At 34.6% G+C, this 23,848-nt stretch overlaps 1 protein-coding gene across 1 annotated transcript in view; it reads right to left on the minus strand.

The window, feature by feature from the left end:
• The window catches only part of LOC150107573 (protein Wnt-4-like), a 150,678-nt gene that overhangs the window by 52,658 nt on the left and 74,172 nt on the right, over positions 1-23,848 (minus strand). Inside the window, exon 2 of the mRNA XM_090391393.1 lies at positions 5,434-5,669. Within this exon, the coding sequence (XP_090247519.1) occupies positions 5,434-5,669 (236 nt within the window). The remainder of the gene's footprint in view (positions 1-5,433; positions 5,670-23,848) is intronic.

The raw sequence follows: 23,848 nt of genomic DNA on the forward strand, positions 1-23,848 counted from the left end.
CACTGCTCATAAATCGATCGTTAAGACCACGACCAATGAAGGGCGTAGATTTTCAAAAATTGCCAGTTCATTGGATGGCCAACAAAAAAGCTTGGGTGATCACTGATATTTTCACTGAGTGGTTCCACAAACATTTTGTGCCAGAAGTTTTGAATGACAAGGGTTTCAAATTTAAAGCGCTTTTGATTCTTGATAATGCACCCGGTCATCCTGCCATAGAACACCCAACTGCGCAATATTTTTTTTTCTGCCGCCCAATACCACATCATTGCTACAACCTCTAGATCAAGGTATAATTGCGACTCTTAAAACATGTCAGACGAACATTTCAATACGTTTTGAACAAGCTAAATGATGATGAAACACTGTCAGTTATGGATGTGTGGAAAATATTTTCAATTATGGATTGTACTGATCAGGTTCGATTATCGTTATCTGAACTGAGACCAGAAACTATGAATGCATGCTGGAAAGCTATTTGGCCCGCATGTGTTAAAGAAAATGCTCCTGTTCCCTTCAATCATACTGCAGAATTCCCCAATATACTAAGTTTGGCGTGTGAAATTGGCGGAGAAAGATTCGATGATCTTACGTCGGCAGATATCGAAGAATTGTTAATTGACAAACCTCTTAGCGAAGACGAAATAGTGGAGATTGTTTCTGAGACTCCTGAAAGCGAAGAAGTTAATGATAATGATCAAGATAATCCTACTTTTACTGCTGATATTATTAAAGAAGGTCTTAAACTGGCCAGTAATTTAGGCAATTATTTTGCCCGACATGATCCAAATGAAGAACGTGCTGGAAAGTTTTCACGTGAGCTTAAGTTGTTGATGTCTTCATGCAGAGAATTATATCGCGACTTATCTAAAGCATCAACACAGCGATTAATAACTGAGTTCATGCCTAAAACTACTGAAACAACCAGTGGTACTTTTGTTCAAGACATGACAAGAAGAATTCCACAAGATGAGGCGGAAGTCGATGACGATAATGCCATATCTAGTAGTTCTAGTGATATTACAATCTCACGAAAACGAAAGCTTTCGCGTTTATTGTCAGAAACTGATAGCAAATACATACTTTTTTTATAGAATCCTTAGCAAACAACTGAAATGAATATGTTTTTTTTTAAGTTATTAAAATTCATTATATGTATGTGTGTTCTCCATGAAATGTAAATAAAAATCTTATGATCCTAACGAATTTAATGTTTGTTTTTTTTTCATTATTTTGCTTATATTTCAGGTTTGGAACCAATCTTCACTTTTTCTATGGGGTCAGTAGTTCGTTTTACGCGAATTCTATTTACGCGTAATTTTTAGGAACGTATCTATCGCGTAAAAAGAGGTTTAGGTGTACTACATACCTGCCTATTAATTAGCATTTTGAACAGCATTTCCTTGGCGTCTCATGACATCGTTTTTTAGAATTACAAAATCAACGTTATATTCCCATGATTTCTTGAATATTCATTTTACCTTACTTTACACTTTTAATCCGATTTTAGTTTAGAAAAAATTAAATTCAATTCAATAAAAAAGGCTTTCAAAAATTCGGAATAATTTTATGAATTATTCAGTGTAACCACTGGAAAACTTTATACCTCCAGATGTGATTCTTTTTATCGTATCATATAATCTGTTTATTTTTCCACGTTTCAGATTTCCGATAGCTCTTTCTATGGTAAAATCTACAGTGTTATTATATTCAATTTTTTCATCATCATCGATTGCTTCTGTTACAAGAGTCTCTACCCATAACTCATCGGCATCAACGATGCTCCTTGGTTGAAAAGACCTGGATTCGATTTAATCTGGAATGAGGAAGGTTTAAAAAACCTGAATATTTCATATAAAGTTTAGCAGGACCACAAAAATATAGAGATACAGTCAGAGAATATGCTTTGACAAACAGCAGCACGATATCGATTAGGTATAAATAAAACTAAGATTGCAGATTGAAGTGACAGGCCACTGAATCCCATACGTTAAGTAGAGAATGAGGAGGTGGAGATACCTTTTCGGTGATACTGCCTCCATTTCTATTCTTTTCTCAAGCCTTCAGAGTATTTTGCCACCATCATGATATGCATCGTTCTATATTCTTCCAAAATTTAAGTTTCATTTGTATTTTTATGTGAATTCCACCCACGAAAGGTTGTATACTTATCCTATATTAATACCATAGATTCTCAAAGCCTTCTACAGAGACCAAGATTGGAACTTTTTTAGTCATTTCAGGACTCCAGTAAGCAGAGTGATGGTCTCACAAGAGGCATAAATTCATCTTCCACCTAAAGATATATGCACAAACATCCATGTTTATTGTGTGATTCTAGTCCGCAGCCTGTTGATACCGTGTACGTTTTGATACGATTTCTTCTTTTTCTTTGACTGTCTCTAACTTCTTAAGACCACTATGGAATTCTGATTTTTCCATTCTTTGCAGAAAACTTCATCACATGCTACCTTGACTAGACCAGGCCGATTCTAGAGTTAGTCGATATTTGACTCAAGTAAGTAGAGTTTTTCTCTCCAGGAAAAACATTTACGTCTAACTCAGCAAACTATGCCGTAGAAGAAATACTAGTATATAAAAATTATTAGTCAGGATTAGAAAGATTACCCTCCGTACAGCACACCTCAAAAATGCACTGGACTGCAGATGAACGACAGAAGCTGGCCATCTTCTGTCGATTTCCAAAAATAGCTGAAATAGGCCTACTTACTTCGGGGAATGAAAACTTATTAGATTTTTTTAATTCCTTTTATGAAGCGTATTCTTTTAATATACTTTATGACACTTCATAATCGGATACTGTAACCTGCAGTGAGAAAGTGGATATTCGTTGATAATTAAATAAATAAATGCCAGATTTAATTATTTCTTGTTTATTTCTTTTTTATTTTTACAATTACCTCCTGAGCAGTTAAAGTCAAGTCGTAAGGTGTCAGTGGATTACATAATGATACACATCTGTTCTCAGGCCTGGTTTTTTCTGTTTTTCGAAAGAAAAAAAATGACATTTACATTTTACCTTGGATAAATAACGACAGTCGAAAAGCCAAAATAATGGCGTTCCTTGACCAGCTGGAACCTGAATATTTTTCCCCAATTGTCCTCGAAACGTCATATTTTCAAAGACCTTATGACTAAAAGTCATATATTGAAAATGCTTCCAATTACGAAAATATAATTCTTAAAGAAACGGAAGGCAATGCGATGAATAAATTTATTATATAGCACTGGACAGTGATATATAAAACGCCAAAAGAAATGTAAGATACGATCTTATTTAGATCATCAAGGAAAAATAAAATCTCTCCAGAATACTAATGGAGTCTTATTATGCAATCATCTCAATGAACAGGAAAAAGACTTTTACTTTCGAATGAGAAACATGAGAAACCGGTAGTGAAATTCTATCAAACTAAAGGATAAAAACTCCTTTTTTTTACAGGTTATGGATTCAGAAAGCGAGAAGATACCAGCTTGACATCTAAATTTATTTTCTGACAGTTGGCATATCTCGTTACAGACAAACTTGTTCTTCGTTTCATCACTGGAATTTAGATATTTTAGCCCAGAGTCAAAGAAACAGCTGTTGAAAGGATATTATTAGAGTGTTCGCACCTGTAATCGTTAATGGGATGAAACAACATTCATTTACACGTAGATAACTACTTGTCGCCATGGGAAGCACGGAAACATTTGTCATCATTGTCGTAAATGCGACTCAAACGACCTCCAATTCTTCATCGCACGCTATTCTTTATGATGTTTCGACGGTATTCTAAGTGGTTTCATTTTTGTATGCAGCGGACAACTGTGAATTTGAACTAAACACATTGGCCTTCGATAGATTATTTATCTTTGGGTAACGTCGGTTAATTGCATGATAGGCAAACATCAGTGAAATTATCAGCACAAATACGAACAGGCAAATAAAGTACCATTGAGGTTCGGCGATTTGTCATCCATCAACATTCACCAAGGAAAAGAAAAAACAAAATGAAAAGCAAGATATTCCGTCATCCAGGTGTAACTTCTCCGATAATATTCTCATCCATTCAAGATCTTTCCTTATGAAGTGCACTTACGTGAATAAATTCGAAATGGTAATTCGGGTTTATAATTGATGGGAAACGCCCATCACTTGCAGTTAAGGTGGATATGAATCCATGATTATGTTTATTATTCAAACATTAAGAATAGAAAAAGGATGTGTTCTCTTTCTCTCTCTCTCTCTCTCTCTCTCTCTCTCAATGGATTAATGGATTTTTATAAATTAAAATTGTGTATACTACGTTTTTAGGGAATCATGAGCATTAGGAAGTGCGCATGCCTCTATAAATCTTTTCCTGAAGAATTTCCCCAAACGAGAAACACTATAAATAGAACTCAAAAGTGAAATGTTTGCATGTATGTAAAGCTTTACATAACAGATACAAAAAAAAAAAAAAGTGCCAACACTTATGAAGAATATTGTATATCGTCACATGACAAAGATAAATGCCACTATAATAATAATAATAATAATAATGAATTATTCAATTCTATATTATGAGGTTATTATCCTAAATCTAGTGATCAGAAAATCATTTTTTGATTTAGGATAATTTCGATTTGCTACAGGATAATTTTGATAACTCCGCTATCTGGAAGAAAACAAGCAGAAAGAGTAGCTGGAATATACTTGCGCTTACTGCCTGAGTTGTTAAAGGGGAGGTGTTAGTGGCTTATCTATAAAATGTTAGTGTTCTCAGAACTGGTTTCTGCGTTTTGTGGAAAGAAAAAAAAGCACTGTCATTCTGTTTTAGTTTAGACAAATAAAAGTATATTGTTCTGTTAATTTTGTCGAGAAGTGTATGCTAGACAAAATGATTCATATGGTCAGGCCTGTTTAAACAAGGCCCACAACTGTCAGGCCTGTTTAACCCCAAGAGGGAATCATATGCCACACTGATGTTATGTGACCGTATTTTCAAGCATATCATGTCGAGTTCTGTAATGAGATCTTGGTCATTCTTATATACACACCTGTGTAATATCCCTTATACATGTCCGATATTTTTTCGCTGTCATTTCATTGACAGCGAATTTTGCTAAGTATTTTTGTTACTTTTGTTGCACAGTGTAGTTATAGTTACAGAAGTACAAAAGTACTGTGCATGTGTGTTGTGTGTGAAAATTGTTGCGTGCGTGAGCGCGCAACAATTATCTCTCTCAACTTGTATATGTTGAGAGAGAAATCTGCTTTGCCAAATCGCTAAACGTTATACGAAAAGTCCCACTCATTAACATTTATAATTGTATCAAAATTCGTACAAGTTTTGGTCAGTATTTAGCATACTAGATAATGTTAAAAAAACATTTTAATATTATTATCGATTTTCACATATAAAAGTTTGTCCAAGTGTGAATACTTACCATCATTAAGTACTTTGCCGAACACTCGGGTTCCATTTGCAGTGCTACAGTTCCATCGTCGTGTGCGGAATTGCCACTGGCATTCCAAGATCGCTAATTCGGCACCCTGACGTACACTCTCCATAACTTCTAAATTTTTCTTACAAATCTTAACCTGACGTTTTGTAAGACCTTCTAATGCGTCGCAATGGTCAGCTTTATTAATAGTCACTACTGATGCCGTTCGCAGTAATGACCTGAAACCGGAAAAAAAAAATCACATGAGATTCTAATAAAGACTATGAGTTATTTCGCATACAATTTTGCATTGATAGTTTTGTAATACGACAATTTAAAAAAATAATACATTCATCCAAGAGACATTTAGAAGGCATTATGTGTTTCAAACACAAACACAAAAATGAATTATTTGAATTAGTTCATTTTGTTGCGAACCTACTCTTTAAGTTGTGAGTAAAGTTTATTCTAAAAACAATGATTAATCACTTTGAGACGATGAAAAAATGTTCAGAGAATAATGTGCTCTCTCTCTCTCTCCCCTCACACACACACACACACACACACACACACACACACACACACACACACACACACACACACACACACACACACACACACACACACACACACACACACACACACACACACACACACACACACACATTCTTGCGCACAAATGTCTTACGAAGCAGAAAGTATCTCAATAATTGGAAGAGGCTAAATACGTCTTTTAACTCCATTAGATTCAAAATGGGAGATGGGAAAGAAGATAAGGGTCGTAACATTTCATTTACCCCAGATGGCCCCAAGTCGTTGACATCTCTGTCCTGAAGAGAGAACAAAGATGATACGTCTAATATATTTTATCTAAAGTATATAGATTAGGAGAAACGACCAATAAAAAAACGTTCTCATGAAGACATTACCGAATGGAATCTCGCCATCTCCTGTTGGGGGGAGGGGATGAGGGGATAAAATTACTTCGATGCTTTTCGGCAGACAGATAGACAGAGAGAGAGAGAGAGAGAGAGAGAGAAAACAGTAGACATATAAGGTACCGAAGGAACATTTTGCAACTTGGGATGCCTAGTGTTTTTGTGGGAAGGGAAAAGAAGGAGGGATACAAATCGCTTGCTGAAAATCCAGAGTGCTTGACAAGTAGCCTACCTATAAACCAGGACAAACTAGGTAGTATATCATGAAGACGACCTATGTGCAACCAATCCAAAAGCAGGCTGTATCCTCCCACGGAAAGTTTCTTATTGGTATTCTTAGTGCATTGCTATTTCAACTAATTAAATACTAATACAGTATTAATACACAGCGGAGTCATTTAAAATTCAGCTTAGTGAGATACCTGTCCCCACACAAAATTCCTAATTAAAAACCTCTTCTCAAGAAACGCGTTTGTGCTCCCCCCCACACACACACACAGAGAAAGAAGAGAGTACACTGCGGGAGGGACTTCAAGGGAAGAGGGCATCGTTTTCATGAGATAAAGACTTTTGAAGCATAAAGACATATTCGAGGGAAATAACCGTATTCTCTTCCATCGAATTTGATATGGATCCATTCATGTTCATCATCGGAATTATTTTCAAATTATTGCAATATTAGGAGAAAAGCTGAGGATATCATTTCTTATCCAAAATTTGACAATTTTATTTGCTCTCCAAGATAATTCTGCGCTACATATATTATTTCTTCCAAGTATCAGCGTCCGTTTTTATGACTCTATATCTCCTGTTCATTATATGCGGTACAACTCTGTACTTACAAAAATCAGAAAGATACAATATTTTTTCCAATTATGCAAAGGTTAACATACTCTCAAAATTCATTTACGTTACCTAAAGAACACTATTTCAGAGGAACTAGCAGTATTATCACAAAGTTTCTTTCTACTGTTTAAGCATTTGTCGGTCTCTCTCATCAGTGGTATTTAATTTTCTGTGATCTAACTTCACCTGGAAGAACGGGCTGCTGAAATGGTTAACCTTTTTACGATAAAAAGTCGAGTGCGCTGAATTCAAACCGAGTTTCTTGTGACTTTTAATAACACTTTTTTGGGGGGGAATGTTTATAATTTATGCAAATCTACAAAAAAAAAAAACACGACTGATTGGATCTATGGGAACATAACAAAATTTAAATACATAGATATGCAACAGTTATTTAGTGTGGATTAAGTTCAACACTCAATTCACTAAACTCAAGTGAAGTTCTTGGCATCATGTCTGCTCTTCAGGTATTTGCTTAAACTTCACCTTTTGAAAAAAATTTTTCTATTTAATTTTTTCTATACATCGCCGAAATGAGTCTCTAGACTTTTCTTAATAATTTTATTTATTTATTTTTTACATAACCGGGAAAACGGCATAGATAGAACTTTTCAAGCCATTTCAGAACTCTCGTAATCTAGACGGCAGTCTCAGATCGGACGAAGAAATTCATCTATCATTTGAAGATTTTCACAAACATCTATGCTCAAGGCAAGATTTGAACCATCAGGTTCGTGGATGTTTGCGAATGTCTTCCTTTTCTGTTTATACTAAAGTGCAATCTTGCAAACAAATTAACTTAATTATTTACAAGCCAACGTTTCTCCAGCAAAAGCTAGCATTATCAAAGGCACTTTAAAGATACACTCCACGAATCACGTGAATGGAAGCGACAATGGCACTCTTTGGTGATCTGTGATTACTGTCGATGGGAGGATAGGGCAGTGTTCCGAAATTTGTGTAGAATTATGCCATGAGTTCTACTGCTATTAACCGTGTTTTGTATCACGGTCCCAATTAAAATCACACAGACTGTTCCAGGAATAGTCTGTGTGATTTAAATTGGGAATGGTCGTTATCCAAGATATGTTGTGTTAGTCTCATACCGAAGATACTTTTTATGTTCTTTTCTTCATATCAAAGCAATTAGTCTTGTCTGCCCAAAATACCGGGTGTTCCACATTGACACGGGGTACTGTAGACGCCTGGTAATGAGAGAATCCTGACTTTCCTTAATTTGTCTCCGGAAAAGCCTTTGTCAGAGACTTGTAGATTATTCTAATTTTGTGTTGTTTTTAGAGCTCCGTCCATCTGTTTTACCTGTATGTAGGGTAGCGAAATGGCATACACCCGTAGTCTGTTTGGGGAGTATTAAGGAGATTTAAGAATTCAGTTTTTTTTGTGCGTGCGCGCGCGCGCGTGTGTGTGTAACCGCTTTGTTTCAGTGACGTAACTAGAACTTGTTCTTGACGCAGTTTGAAATATTCGAAACCTTAACCTATAGTGCAGAGCAAATTTCGTCCTCAGAACCTGGGAAGACGACCAGCTAATCAATGGATTCTATCCTCTCGATCGACAAAGAAGCTAACCTATAAATAAACATATTCCATAGAAAGATTAGGGGAAACTGCTGTGAACATTTTTTTTTTTGGTCGACAATTCGATCAGAATTGTCGACCAAATTCAGATTTGGCAGAGAAGTCTAGTCTACTTTGCACTATACCGTCTTATAGTCTTTCTTCTTCCTTTTTTGTATTTTTCGAAGTCGATACTCATATAAGAATTTCTCAGAATTTCATTTTCTTTCTTTCTTTATTTATTTTATTCAGCACTGATTTTTCGCTTGCTCATTTATAATTTTCTGATGTCAAAATACTCGATCCATCCCCATTGGACAAAACCTGCACTCATTAAACATTTCAAGCTTCAAAATCATGTGCAAACCTGCACAACTTAAATCCTCTCTAGGCTATCCTAGAATGGGATTAAAACAAACTGATGGCTTGCTTTATGTAAACTAAACGCATAAGTAAGGAAGTAGATAAGAACAAGGATCTATAAGTTGTCGAGCTGTGTCATACAGACTACACACAAGAGTATACAAAAGAACATGCAGGTAACTTATTATGTCTATACACAAATGCTAGGAGTATCAGAAACAAAGAAGTAGAGTTTGTTGCCTTGGTTAATATATTGGGACCTCATATTGTATGCATTAGCGAGACCTGGCTATCAGAAGCAGACATACTTACTGGTATCGAGTGCAAAGGGCACAGTATTTTTAAGAAGGATAGACAGGATAGGAGAAGAGGGGGAGCGTGTTGTTAATGATATCAGATGACTTGAATCCAGTTAGAGTTGAGACTTATGACTGCAATACTAGTAACAGTTTTTCATGAGGCAATGAGTTTGAAGGCATCTGGTGTGAGGTGGAGTCTAACAAGATTAAATACATAGTAAGAGCATTGTTACAGACCAGGTGAATTTGTTGCTGGTGACGAAGAAATGCATCACCAAATAAATACGATGGGTACCAGAAGAATAATCATAATGGGGGAGTTTAATTATACGAACGTTGATTGGGTAGTTGTGAAATCGCATGAGACTAATAAAACTGAATTTATTGAGCCGTTGCGAGACAACTTTCTTAAGCAGAATGTAACAGAAGGAATTCATGGTCAAAAGTGTTAGAAGGGGTTTTAGTGTTAGAAGGGGTTTCAGTTAAAGACATAACTATACTGCCTCTTGTTGGTGACAGTGATCATGCGGTGCTCACTTGCGAAATGGATAAGTTTATGAATATTCCATTTAGAAAAGGTTACATGCTGAACTACAAAACAGCAAATTATGATCACTTGAGGAGTATGTTGGGTTCTGCACCATGGTATTAGTTGTTGGACGGGAAGGATATCGACAGTGCGTAGGAAGTGTTCAAAAAATAACTTAAATGATGCGATATCAGAATGTGTCCCTAGAAGATCTAGAAGACTCCTTCTCTATTCATTCTTCGAATAAATAGAGTAGAAGTCTTCCTACTCTATGGGTCTTCCTAATTAAGCAAGAGATTCCCAAGAAATAGATGATGTGGAAGGAATACTGTGTGCATAATGATGACGCCAGTTATGATAATTATAAGCAGCAGGCCAGACGACTCACTAGTGTTGTACGGAAAATGAAGTCTAAATATGAAAAGAAACTGGCTCTGCAACTTAAAGGCAACCCAGAAGAATTCTAGCGTTATGCTGCAAGTAAAAGAAAGAATGAATTTGAAAGAATAACTCTACTGAATGCAGATATTATGCAGGTGACTTCTGCAGACGTAATTGTTCAACTGAGTGCCATTTTGCTAAAAGTTATCAACCTAGTACATGCAACATTGAACTCATCGCTACCGCTTCACTGTATGAGGAAACTCATGCATATGAGGAGGAAGTACTAGAACTGTTGCACAAACTTAATAAGATTTTTGCAATAGGAACTGATGGGATATCAGCATAGATGCTAAAAAGTGTTCAGCTGGACTATTCCTTTGACCTAGCTCTATAATTTGAGTCTCAGAACAGGGAGATTCCACAGAATTGGAAAGAATGCCATCCCATTGCCCAACGGCGCAAAGACGGATGTATCCAACTATCGACCAATCAGTATTTCAGGTGGTGAAGATTTTGGAAAAGTTGGTTAGGGCTCGCGTTCAGAAATGGGTTAACAGAAAATCTCTACTTGACAACGAACAGAAAGGTCATGTTTCAGCTTGCTCATATTCTATAATGATGTTACCACTGAGTTAGACAAGGAGAATGGATATACCATGATACTCTTGGATTTTACTAAGGCTTTTGACAGAATACAGCATAGCAGGCTGTTGCATAAATTGGAGAATATGGGTTTGGATTATAAAATATTAACAAGACTTAGAGGATGGCAGATTGACAGATATCAAACAGTTGTATATGGGGGGGTTGAATCTACAAGATTCGACGTAACCAGTTCTGTGCCTCAAGGTTCAGTCCTTGGTCCATTGTTATTCAATCTGTACATTTATGACATTGGGAAGGATTTGACATGCGACATATAACTATTTTCTAATGATGCAAAGATAGGTAAGATAATGAGGTGTGCTGCTGATATACAGTACTGGCAGAATGATTTGAATAGGCTGGAATTGTGGGCATGTGCAAATGGCTCTCAGTTCAATGTTAATAAATGTAAAATCAAAAGCCATACACTTTGGCGTGATTAGATATTCAATGTCGTATTATATTGGTGGGATTATGCTAGAAGAAACTGATCAGGCCAGAGATCTTGGAGTTTTAGTAGATAGGAAGTTGAAGTTCGAGGGTCACATAGCAAAAATTTTAAATACAACTCAGAGAATAATTGCAATGTTGAAACGAACCTTGACATGTAGATATAAGGAAGTCATTTTGCCTATTTTCAAGGCCTTGATAAGACCTCACTTGGAATTACGTGCGTAGGTCTGGTCTCCTGGTTTCGTGGTGATTCTGATTCAGTGGAGAGTGCAAAGGAGATTATGATTATGAAGATAGACTGAGAATTTGTAGGCTGCGTCCAAAATATCAACTTTATAAAACAACAGAAATGACTTTTGTCTTTTTTTTACATCCCCCACCCCTTGCTCTCTACTCTTTTAACACTTTCATTGCCAAGCTGAAAATTGGAATTTCGTGTGGTGGCCAAATTTTTTTTATTTTTTTATTTAGTTAGCGACGCCCACGCGATAGCGCGTGATCGGCCGTCTGGTGAGGGCTCGCATCGCGCGATATCGCGTGATTAGCAATGAACATGTTAAACATGCTTCATCTAATGTTACTTAAATAATTACCACCTACAAGCATTTACGAGAAATATCAATAGACTTCTTTGTATTTTAACAGAACATACACAGTACTAATGTTGTGACATGTAGAGCATAAAATCAGTTTGACTTGAATAATAATGAATACTTCAGAGGCATTAAAGAAAAGCTGTTGATTAATTTATAAAAATACTTATAATTATTTTCAATTAGCTGAAATTTTTAATACTAATATTTTATTAATATTAGTGTTAAATATAGTATTAAATTTTAATACTGATTTTTAATACTAAAAGAGAAAACTGAGTGAAAATAGAACTCTCCCAGTATAACCAATTTGTAAGGCTCAAAAATTAACCTTTAAATTTAATGATCAAGATTTATTTTAGAGAGAATATTGGTAAGAAAAAAAAAAGCATCAGAATATTTTTTTAAGGAGAAGTTGATCATAATTGTGGAACCTTCAAAAGTCACTTAAAGGTTTATTTATTTATTTAGTATTGAGTAATGAAGAGAAGATAGTATAGGGTTAAAAGTGCATAGATATCAAATACGGGAATACAGTACAAGAAAAAAATAAAATTGAAAGGATAAACAGCTAAAAAGGCTAAGAACTTAAAAAAAAAATGTATAGTATAGTGTAACATATATGGCCACCAAATGAACTCTGTACGTTTCTAAATTAGAAATTAGAAATGCGTGCGTTTCTAATTACATCATTGTCTGATTATGGAAGGAAAGTGAAAACCGGGTCATGAGCTTGATGGTAAGTGGAATTTGGTTAATTGGAGAGTAAAGGAGCGTGATTAATGTTGCTTAGCAATGAGTGCGAGATTAGGTATGGTCTGTGCATGTTTAGCCCATGATCGTTCAGTTCTTATAGCTAGAGAGTCTGAGCAAAGTAATTTGCTTTCGTTTCGTTGAAAATCAATGGTGATTGTTTCGATTTCAGGGAGTGTTTTAAATGTATAGCATGTAACGATATCTTAGTAATTAAGTTTCTGATACTAGAATTTCGTTTGTATTTTTTTTTCTTTGTGGTTTGATGTAAGTAGTTGAGTATGAGTACACTGCAATCACAGTAATGTTATCTTATAGCAATCTATACGGACATAAGAGAAAATTAAATATTTATTTTATTTAATTTAAATTTAAGCAATAAGAGAAGAAAGCTTAGCTATATTTCCGCTAAACTTTCTTCTCTTATATTGATATTTAGTTATTAAGTGTAAGCGAACATGTTAAATTTCTAACGAAGTACAATTAAAAATAATTTCCTAATTTTCCCATCTTTTTCCCGAATCTCTCTATTAATTGAAATTTCAAAATTTAAGATAGTTAGATGTGGCGGTTAGCTTAGCCAACGGACTTGATATTTGAAGCCTGGAAAGTTCTTCATATATTGGCAATACTCCAGCTTAGGAATAACCTTACATGGATGGGAATCATCTCAGTCAGTCAGTCTTATTAAACGCAATCAATTGCACAGCACACTGAGTCTTATAAATTTGAAACAGCGGACTGATTTGTCAACTACATCGCTGGTTTGATCCAGGAAAACTTGTATAGAATGAATACTAGAAAAACAGGAAGAGAAGAAATCCCCTTACGAATGGCAATTTCGCTGGAACATTTGTCACTGGACTAGAGATAACAATCGTATCATCAATACAACCAGAAATGTTCAAGGCGATTGGTTCTTTCATAAACTTCGATTTCGTCCATCATAGGTTAATGATGAATATAAATTGCTAATTAAAAATTTAGTTTATATGGAACAGTCAAAGATTTCTACGAGAAAGTATTTACCGACTCCTGGTCATATAGAGGAAAACATACGTAAATATCATTTAAAGGTAATGCAATACAATTGAGAAAACTTTCATTTGAATATGTGCAATACATATCGTAGAAACTCCTACGGTATTTATTTATTATAGCAATTCAAAAGTAAACATTAGAACCACAGTACAAGATTTTTTTCTATAATAAAAGTGAAGAATTTAAACTGCACTCTTTCTGGGGGAGTTGGAGACAGAGAGAGAGGGGAAGCATGGGGTTAGCGATATTTGTTTGACTTCGAATCAAATAGAAAAGTTAGTCACATGGTTTGCATTTCATTGCACTTTAACGGAGGACAAGTTCCTCTTCCTGCTTTCCTGTGATCTTCTGACTACTCCTGCATACCCGAGGTCAAGTTTGAGGTTAATTGACAGGGTCTTCTGACTGTTTATTTTATCACTGCGTGTCAAAAGATCACTAATGGTGTGGAACCTTGAGAGACATTTTAGGATGGTAAATAAACACACCTCACGCGAATGACACCATGTCATGTGTACCTGACTTGTGAAAAGCTGTACTAAGTATACGTTTGCGTTTTCTTATCGCGAACATTTCACTTTGTCGATTGGTGCTTCGATTTATCAACGCAGCACCAATTTATGCCTCATTATCTCATAGCGTAGGCAGCCAATCCGTCAGTGTGTGCTCATTTATTAGAGGTGTTCCCCCCCCCCTTGTCACAGTAATGATCGGTGAAAACTTCACAAGAACCGAACAACAAGTAATTTGTAACTCAAGGTAATTACGAAAATTGGAATGGTCGAGTGAAAATGGTTAGCTATCATGTTTTAACTCTTTTTTTTTTTTTTACCCTCCATATATTCTTGTTTTGATAGACGGCAGTTATTATATTAAAAAACTGTGCATTATTTGGACATTACCATCGTGCTGTTTTAAATATTAAGGATATAGTGGTCTCTGGTTATAACGCCGTGCATATCAACATTTACAAATTATATTTGTAAAATAAAATAATAAAATAAAAATAAATTAATTACTTCTTTTTCTTTGGTACTACAGCCCCATGTAGGGCCTTGGCCACCCATTTATTTATTTATTTTTAATTTATTTATTTTTCATAATTCACTACGAGGCGGGGTCGTTACCCCACGCTCGACCATGTATAATTGTCTGTGAAGCGTTGTGTTCTTAAGACCGGTTTGCCTGCTTTGCGGGAGGAAAAACCCCAGATAAAGTGAGAAAAACCCTGCAGTCCACGCTCAAGACCGGCTAACTTGGCTATGTCTGAGAAAGATCCTTAACTCCTCACGTCAGCGATGAGAATCGAACGCAGGACACTACTTTCCCAGGTATATGGCTGCTAAGCGCATAACCACTCGAACAAATTAATTACTTAAAGAAATAAAAATAAATAAATAAAAGTGTGTACTGTTACGAAACAACAACAACAAAAAATAGAATTTTTTCTTAGATTATGAAATATAATCAAATGTATGTATGAACTCATATTTGTTTTTGAAACAGAGTATGAAAATTCTTAAAATATTAAACCTTTAAAGTAATATTTTATTTCATTAATTTATGACGATACCAAAATGTAATTACTCGTATGCAATATAGATATAAAGTACGAACATACAAAAATTTTTGAGCTGCATTTTCATGCTAATTGTTAATTTGTCATAATTTTCCATTAATACTCCTTTGAAAACTTTGTATAATCTGCAAATATTACGGAAGTATATAAGGCAGGTTCAACAAAGTTTTTCTTTAAGGAGGGGTTAAAAAAACAAAGGAAGATCGTGACTAAAAGAACAAAAACTACTCTATTGTAACCAAACAGAAATAAACCTATTTCTTTCGAATTATTTCGGTTTTGTGACCACATTTTTATTAAAAAATACTATTTTTTTTAAAAATTAAACAAGTACTAAAAAACAAACCCGACAAGTTTCGTTAGTCGTCAGACTAACATCTTCAGGGGTAAAGATAACTATGAGTTTAAAGCACAAACAATAAGATATTACGAAAAAACAAGTTCATTTGTTGGTATTATGAACATCAAAAAAGTTCGTTAAAAATCCGAATAACAGATCTACACAACCGTTAATGCGTGTTAGCTGGAAACAATGCTATTTGATGTCGCGTTCTGTGGTTCACTTTCAGTCTGTCCGCGGTCTGAACTGGGTAAATGTTTAATAAACGCTGACCAAACTTGATTTAAAATCAAATCTTGATTTTTGTTGCATTGCGTAGGAATTTTGATCATATTTGCTGCCTCTTTGAATTTTCTTGTGAAACAGTTTTTATGAATGTGGGACATGTTTGTTCTGTACTAGTCATGATGTATGGGACAGAACAAACATGTCCTACATTCATAAAAACTGTTTCACAAGAAAATTCAAAGAGGCAGCAAATATGATCAAAATTTCTACGCAATGCAACAAAAATCTAGGCTTAATTTTAATTTTGGTCAGCGTTTATTAAAAATTTATCCAGTTCAGACCTCGGACAGAGTGAAAGTGAACCACAGAACGCGACATCAAATAGCATTGTTTCCAGCTAACACGTATTAACAGTTGTATACATCTGCTATTCGGTTTTTAACGAACTATTTTGATGTTCATAATACCAACAAATGAACTTGTTTTTTTTTTCTCGTAATTTCTTATAGTTTGTGCTTTACCCCTGAAGATGTTAGTCTGATGACTAACGAAACTTGTCGGGTTTGTTTTTTAGTACTTGTTTAGTTTTAAAAAATAGTATTTTTTAATAAAAATGTGGTCGCAAAACCGAAATAATTCGATTGAACTTCTTAACCACAAAAAAAAATTTCTTGTCTATAGTAGCTTCTGTTTAGAATTCCCAGAGTTCTGTGAACAAAATCAATTTACGTGATGTTAGAAACAATGTCTGTAATTACAAATTGTAAAGCCGATGAAATTACAGCATTCACAAATAACTCGAAGAGCAAGTTATAATTACTTTCAAAATCGTTAAGACTCAATTCATATAATAGTGCCTTGTGAAGCGGAGTAACTACCACACTGCGAATCCTTACAACAACCAGGAGAATCAGAGGACCCAGCGAAATCGCTCAAGGGTCATATGCTGGATTCAAGGCCAAAGCCTTGCACTCTGCTATTAATGCCAGGTCAGCGTGAACCACAGGTGTACAGACTAGAAATGAAAATATTGCGCATTAGAAAACCAGATAGACTGACTGGAAGACGGTCATATACAAACAATATGCTCGTTATAAGATAAATAACAGATACATTAAACCAGGGGTTGGAAATCGGCGGCTCTTGGCTGAACAAAGTGCGACTCTTTTATATTGAATTAAAAGATACATAATTAATACAAACAACTAAACATTGTTTTTTGATACGGCCTGTTCGTGACTCTAGATACTATGCATGTGACGTGTGTTATACATGAAATTTGTTACGCATGCCTAAGGTAACTAGCGCCACGCGAACATTTGAACTAATTGATCAGCTGTCCTGTCAAACACCACAGTTTTTAGATACATACGGATTTTAACTGTCAAAATAAACATTCTGTTAGTTAACTTATTTATTGTGGTAGTAAACTGGTGTTTAATTTAGTGTCAGGTAACGTTATGCACAAATTAATTTTTATTATGTTATTATGTTGAATTTGTGTTTTTACTTGCAGGTAAATTTGTGATAATAACTAATATAATATGAGTTCAAGAAAAAGACAAATAATCGAAGAAAACAAAGGATTCAATACAATGTGGATATAGAGAAATTTGCATTTATAGAAGTAAATGGAAATCCGCAATGTTTAATTTGCCATCTACGACTTCAAAATAACAAATCAAGTAATGTCGAACGACATTTTCGAGGAAAGCATTTAGACTTCAGTAAAAATATCCTGAGGGCGATAATAGAAAAAAAAGCTATTGAAGAATTACAAAAGAAAACATTACTTCGGCAAAGAAATTTTTCAACTTGGACGAAATCTTCGTTGAATACTACTGAAGCAAGTTTTTTGTTATCCCTTGAAATAGCAAAAGCGAGAAAACCTTTTACCGATGCTGAATTTCTAAAAAAATGAATGTATAATGTCTCTGAAATTCTATTTAAGGATATGAAAAATAAGGACGAGATACGTAAAAAAATTAAAGATTTACCTCTTTCGGCTAGAACTGTCAAAGAACGGATTGTAACAATTTCTGCAGAAGTTTCAAATATGCAAATTATGGATATTAATTCTGCCGATTTGATATCTATTGCGGTTGATGAATCAAATGATATTTCCGATATGACACAATGCTGCGTGATGGTTAAATATATCACATCTTCCAGTATTCGAGAAGAACTTCTTGATATGCTAACACTTAAGGGACAAACTACAGGTCAAGATACTTAAATATAAAGAGCTAATAAGCTTCATTTCGGCAATGAAAACATTACTTAAAATAAGGGGATATTAAATCCCACATAGTTTTAAAACCGAATAAGAAACTCAAAGATTAGAATCAGAGAGTTTCTTGCCGAATATAGTAAACTATAAAGAATCGGCGACACTAGCGTTAGCAAATGCAAGTGATCCTAGTACGTAGTACAATACTGGGCAGCTCGTTGCAAAGGTGGAGAAGTTCAGATCGCTATTCTTAGGTATTTTCCATAATGTAAAAACACATTTCCTAGGAAATGTATGCTGTTATTACATTATGGAGGGAGGTCACTACCCAGACCGGTTTCAGCCTTTTTTGAGGCTTCATCAGTGAGTAGCTAGTGTCGCCGATACTTTATAGTTTACTATATTCGGCAAGAAACTCTCTGATTCCAATCTTTGAGTTTCTTGTTCGGTTTTAAAACTATGTGGGATTTAATATCCCCTTATTTTAAGTAACAGGTCAAGATATTTCAGAAAACCTTCTAACAAGTTTACAGAATAAAAATATAAATATTAATAATATAGTATGCATTGCGACTGATGGCGCGCCTTCTATGATTTCGAAACATAAGTGGTTTGTTAAATTATTCTCCACTCATATTCCACATGGAGTTATTTCATTTCATTTCATTGCATTTTGCATCAAAAAGCTTTAGTTGCAAATTTTTTGGGATTATTACCACAACTAAAAAGAGTGATGGATGTGGTTGTGCCCATGATCAATTTCATCCGATTTCAGGTGTTGAATCACAGACATTTTGACACATTTTTAGAGGAACTAGGTAGTCAACATAAAGATTTAGTCACATTTACATCTGTACGATGGTTATCAAGAGGAAAATCATTAAAACGTATTTTTTCAGTGCTTAAAAGAAGTAATAGTTTTCTTAACCACTAAAAATAATAACGTAAATCATGTGGAACTTCTTAGCAATCCCGAATGGATACAAAAGTTTTGTTTTTTGCTTGATATGACAAAACATTTTAATAAGCTAAATTTGAAGTTGCAAGGGAAGGGAAACACAGCCTTATAATTACTAAAGGAAGTCCTTACCCTTGAACAGAAACTAAGAGTGTTTTTCGAAGGTGTACTGAAGAAATATTTATATATTTTGAAAATCAAAAAAAAATTATAGATTGAATTTAAATCAAGAAAAAGTTGATTGCAAATTATTCGCTGAAATGATTACTATAATTTTAGATTCATTTACAAGCAGATTTCAGGATTTTAAAAAACATCAGGAGATGATGAAATTTATATTACATCCGTTAAATTGCAATTTAAAAATTAATAGATATTGAAGCTTTTCCCGGAATATCAATTGCAGAACTACAAATGGAGCTTCTGGAAATTCAGAATAAAAGCATCTAGGTACAAAATCTTGAGGAAATGGTAGCACAAATTGAAGAAAATGAGGAAACTATGGAAGAAACACCAGGAAATTATATTTAAATATTGGAATTCTTTCCCAACCAATTATTCAAATGCCAGGCGACTTGCTTTTGGGGTTTTTAATGTAATTTTTCTCTTCAATAAATTACATTAAAAATAAGTATAGGTTTTATTGTATAGGTAATATACAAAAATAAGTATAGGTGTATTGTTTTATTTATTGAACATATAAAAAATTTATATGTTCAATAAATTGTTCAAATGTTCAAAAAAACATAAAAGTGGTATTTGATAACTGGAAGTACTGAATTAAAAACAAATTTACCTAAGTTTGAACTAACTGCAACTTTGAGTCACAAGGAAAAATCGAATTGAAGTTGCGGCTCCCAAAATTTTGTTTTGATTAATTTTTTTTGGTGGAATGGCTCTTTGGTTCAAAAAGGTTCCCGACCCCTGCATTAAACAAATAACAAAAAAAGAATCTGCTATTTATACACACGTGAGATGTGTCAGTGAAGGTGAAAATTATGAAAAGCACTTCACTTGAAAAATATGGGATAAATGAAGGATTTATTTAGAGAATAAACCAAAACTTTACTCTTTCTTGTATAGGCATGAACGGTTAACGATAGAAATGGTCTGAAAAGGGTTAATTCCTATTTCCAACTTTATTTCAAATACATAGTAGTATTAATCGGATCGCTAGTAAAATTGAATCCTGTCTTATTTCTCACAAAAACAGTCTTTCTTTTGACAATATTCAAATATCTGGACGATATGAAAGTTCTTTTTGGGGGGATAACTCTAAGGCTCCAAATCTTGCTAGGAATAAACATAATTACAAATATCACGCATTCAGCATCCAAGAAATTAGCTTTTCTCTTTCGTTCAAAGGTGTCTTACTTTACCTTTGAGCGATTATTCGAAAGAAAAATCCACTGAATAACTTTCTCACAGTTTGAGATGATTCTCCCTAAAAAAACACCCTAAAATTACACAGGCATAACGTTTCGGCTGCTTGCATTTTCTAGAAATATTTCCATGTCAGAATTATCAGAATCTGCACAGATTCTGATGTCAGCACCTCTACTTTCTTGTAAATCTGTTAAACACATGGCAGTATTTCTACTGTATTTTGGAACAGTCTTCCCTCTTATGTATTTCCTAACGAGCACAATTCACAAGTCTTCAATTCAGATAGTAACAAGATTTTCTTCGTGTTAATGTTTGAGTTTTCTCTCTCTCTCTCTCTCTCTCTCTCTCTCTCTCTCTCTCTCTCTCTCGTCCTATCGTTGGGCAATCACTTTGAATAGTCTGCAGCATCCAAGATTCTCTGATATAGTGAATTCCATACCGTTTTTCTTTTGCGCCTACACCAAGACTTTCGTGTAATTCAAGAATCAACAACCCAACAAATTATGGCCAGAAATCAAGCTGGACAAAGGACTTTAAGAATCGCGATGACCAATTCTAGTGCTAACGTAGAGTACGAAAATCTCTTAGCAGTCCGATATCGACACTGTCGATCAGAAGTTCAGCAGCAGGCAGGAAAAAAAATCATTTCAGTTAACACTGTTGAATACACTGGTATTTAAAAAAAATGAATGTGAGTGATCGTGGAGGTTGCAAGTCTGTGACTTGAAGTGAAGAATTTCAATACACTCTTTTTCAGATTGGATGAATGAGTGTTGGCGTAGTGAATGCCTGGAAATGCCTTATACCTAGATTACCTAGATAAATCTTCTTCATATCAAAATATGAAAACATTTCTGGATAATGTAATGCTTCTTAGTACAGTAAGACAATTCTCAATGTCTTAATGTAGGTGCTATAAAAACACTGAGGAAAACGTGGACTATACTCAGTTCCTATTTCAACCCACCAGACTAACTTCGCCTTTATTATAAACAGTAAAGTCGGGTACAGTCTAGATCACGGCCTTCAACAACGGTACAAGGACTAATACTGAAGTTAAAAGAGTCCAAAATATTTGATTCATGTTATCACAAACTGGTAGAGAGTATGCTTAGAAGGGTGCGATATCCAGGGTCGGAGTACAGTTTGCAATGTAATGAGGTATGTGTGTGCGAGATTTAAATTTGTCTGAAATATAGTACTGTCTTGGACAAAATTTATGTCACATATTGGAATAAATGAAAACTGATGCGTGAGAAGAATGTAAGAGGAAAGGAAAAATGAAATACTAACAACAAAAAAGTATTATTTTCTTTTAAATGGACGATTGCATAGTAATAACGGACTGAGTTAGAATAAACGACAGTTTTGTATCAGCTAAATTTGATGCAAAATTAGCCACTTTGAAACGTTCATATGTAATAAGTATTTATCATTATTCCAAAGCGTTATTTGATCTTTAAACTTGTCAGATTTCTCTGATCAATCGAGTTTTTGAAATACTATGGGAGGAGGAGGGAGGGAAGGGGGAGAGATTGACTCAAGGCTTCTGAATAATGTGAAGTTTTCTCCGCGTAATTGAACTTATGGTGACAAATCAATCATTGGATTAGTAGCTAATCCAATTATTGACTTAAAAGTAGTGATGTTTCATCAATCAAAATGTTGACATATTCAAAGTATATACAAAATGCAAGCATTCACGATGTCGGATGCAATTCGAGATCACTAGCGCCACGTGCTTCTTATAGTTGCTGTCTGAGAGTTATGCTGGGCTATCTTGCGATGAAAATGAAAGCTTCTTAAAGTGATCGTCATGTGAAGATAATAATCGCAGTGCATGTGGTATTTATGTAATAGAGCTAAAGTTGTCTCATTAAATAGCCCTTCAAACTTCGATGTTTACGAATGAATTTTACATAAAATACACTAAAATACGAAAAACTCCAGAACTCTAAGAAAGAACATCACGATACGGTTAACACAGCATCTCATCTTCCATCAGAGACATTATAAATATTTTTAACAGAGCACACATTCGGAACACTTAATGAACACGTCAGAAATAAAGTTTCCATTGAAATCATTTTAATGCGTTCTCTTCACCAAATAAATAACGAGTTTATTGCGCTGACCATTGACCTAACGAAGACTTGTTTATACGTTTTCTTCGACGTCTTCAGTGCATTGTTTGATACAGAAGTCAAACACTTCTTAACTCGTTCGTAATAATGATTTATTACTTTATTTTCTATCACCACTCCGATAATAAGAAACCAAGATGTTTCTCATGAGACCGATGGTTTTGTAATTTCACAGGTCACACGACTGCTTTTATTCGCACCATGTTATAGAAGACAATATCTGGAACCTTTCCCCTAACGCAATCGCCAGCATAACCATGTCATTTGTCTTCTGGTAATAATGATTAATAATTAATAGTACAGCTATTAATGTTAACTCGGTTGCCCATTATCTAATGTATGTTAAAAATCAATGTCTTCGACAAATAACTGATAGAACATTCCTTAATTCAACTCGAAGAATAATTCAAAGATTTTTTTTTTGTCTTTATGCTATTTTTCACCAAGACGGTGCTCCGCTACACTGGAGTCTTGACGTCTGCGAGTTCCCAAATAACACATTCCCAGACAGATGGATTGGTAGAGACAGACAAACGTGATGGCTCCATGTTTCCTCGACATAACCTCGTTGAATTTTTCCTTTTGGGATTTTGTGAATGATGAAGTGTATTTGAACACCTGTGCGTGATATCATGAGATCTTCGCTACAGAATAATCGATACAATAAGGAATGCGTACTCCAAGATGATAAACAACACCTCGTAGAAGACAGAATCAACTAAATATTCTTCGCGCAGCAAAGAACGAAAATACTTACGACAAGAAAAATAAATACGGATTGTTCCTAAAACTAGATAAAACTGAATTATAATATTTGAAGTAGGTTTAAAACGCTGTCAGCTAAATAATTTTCATCACATAGAATGAACTCTTATTTATTGGATTAACATGAAAAAGACGATCTTTGGGAATTTCATAGTTCTTTTTTATTTCTTGTCACGATTAATCACACGTGGTACATGATGTTATAGTCACCCGTTACAGATTTCTTTGTGAGGTCTTTCAATTGGTTTCAGTAATTTATTTTTTAGCTGAAAACCATCATAAATATTTTCGCTAAAATAATTTATTTCCTTTGGAAATCAAAATGAATTATTCGTAGCCATAAAGTTTCAAACAATGCTGTTAAATT

The sequence above is a fragment of the Typopeltis vanoorti genome, chromosome 4, assembly GCF_054136105.1.
Source record: "Typopeltis vanoorti isolate ZY-2024b chromosome 4, IOZ_Tvanoo_1.0, whole genome shotgun sequence".
NCBI lineage: Eukaryota > Metazoa > Arthropoda > Arachnida > Uropygi > Thelyphonidae > Typopeltis > Typopeltis vanoorti.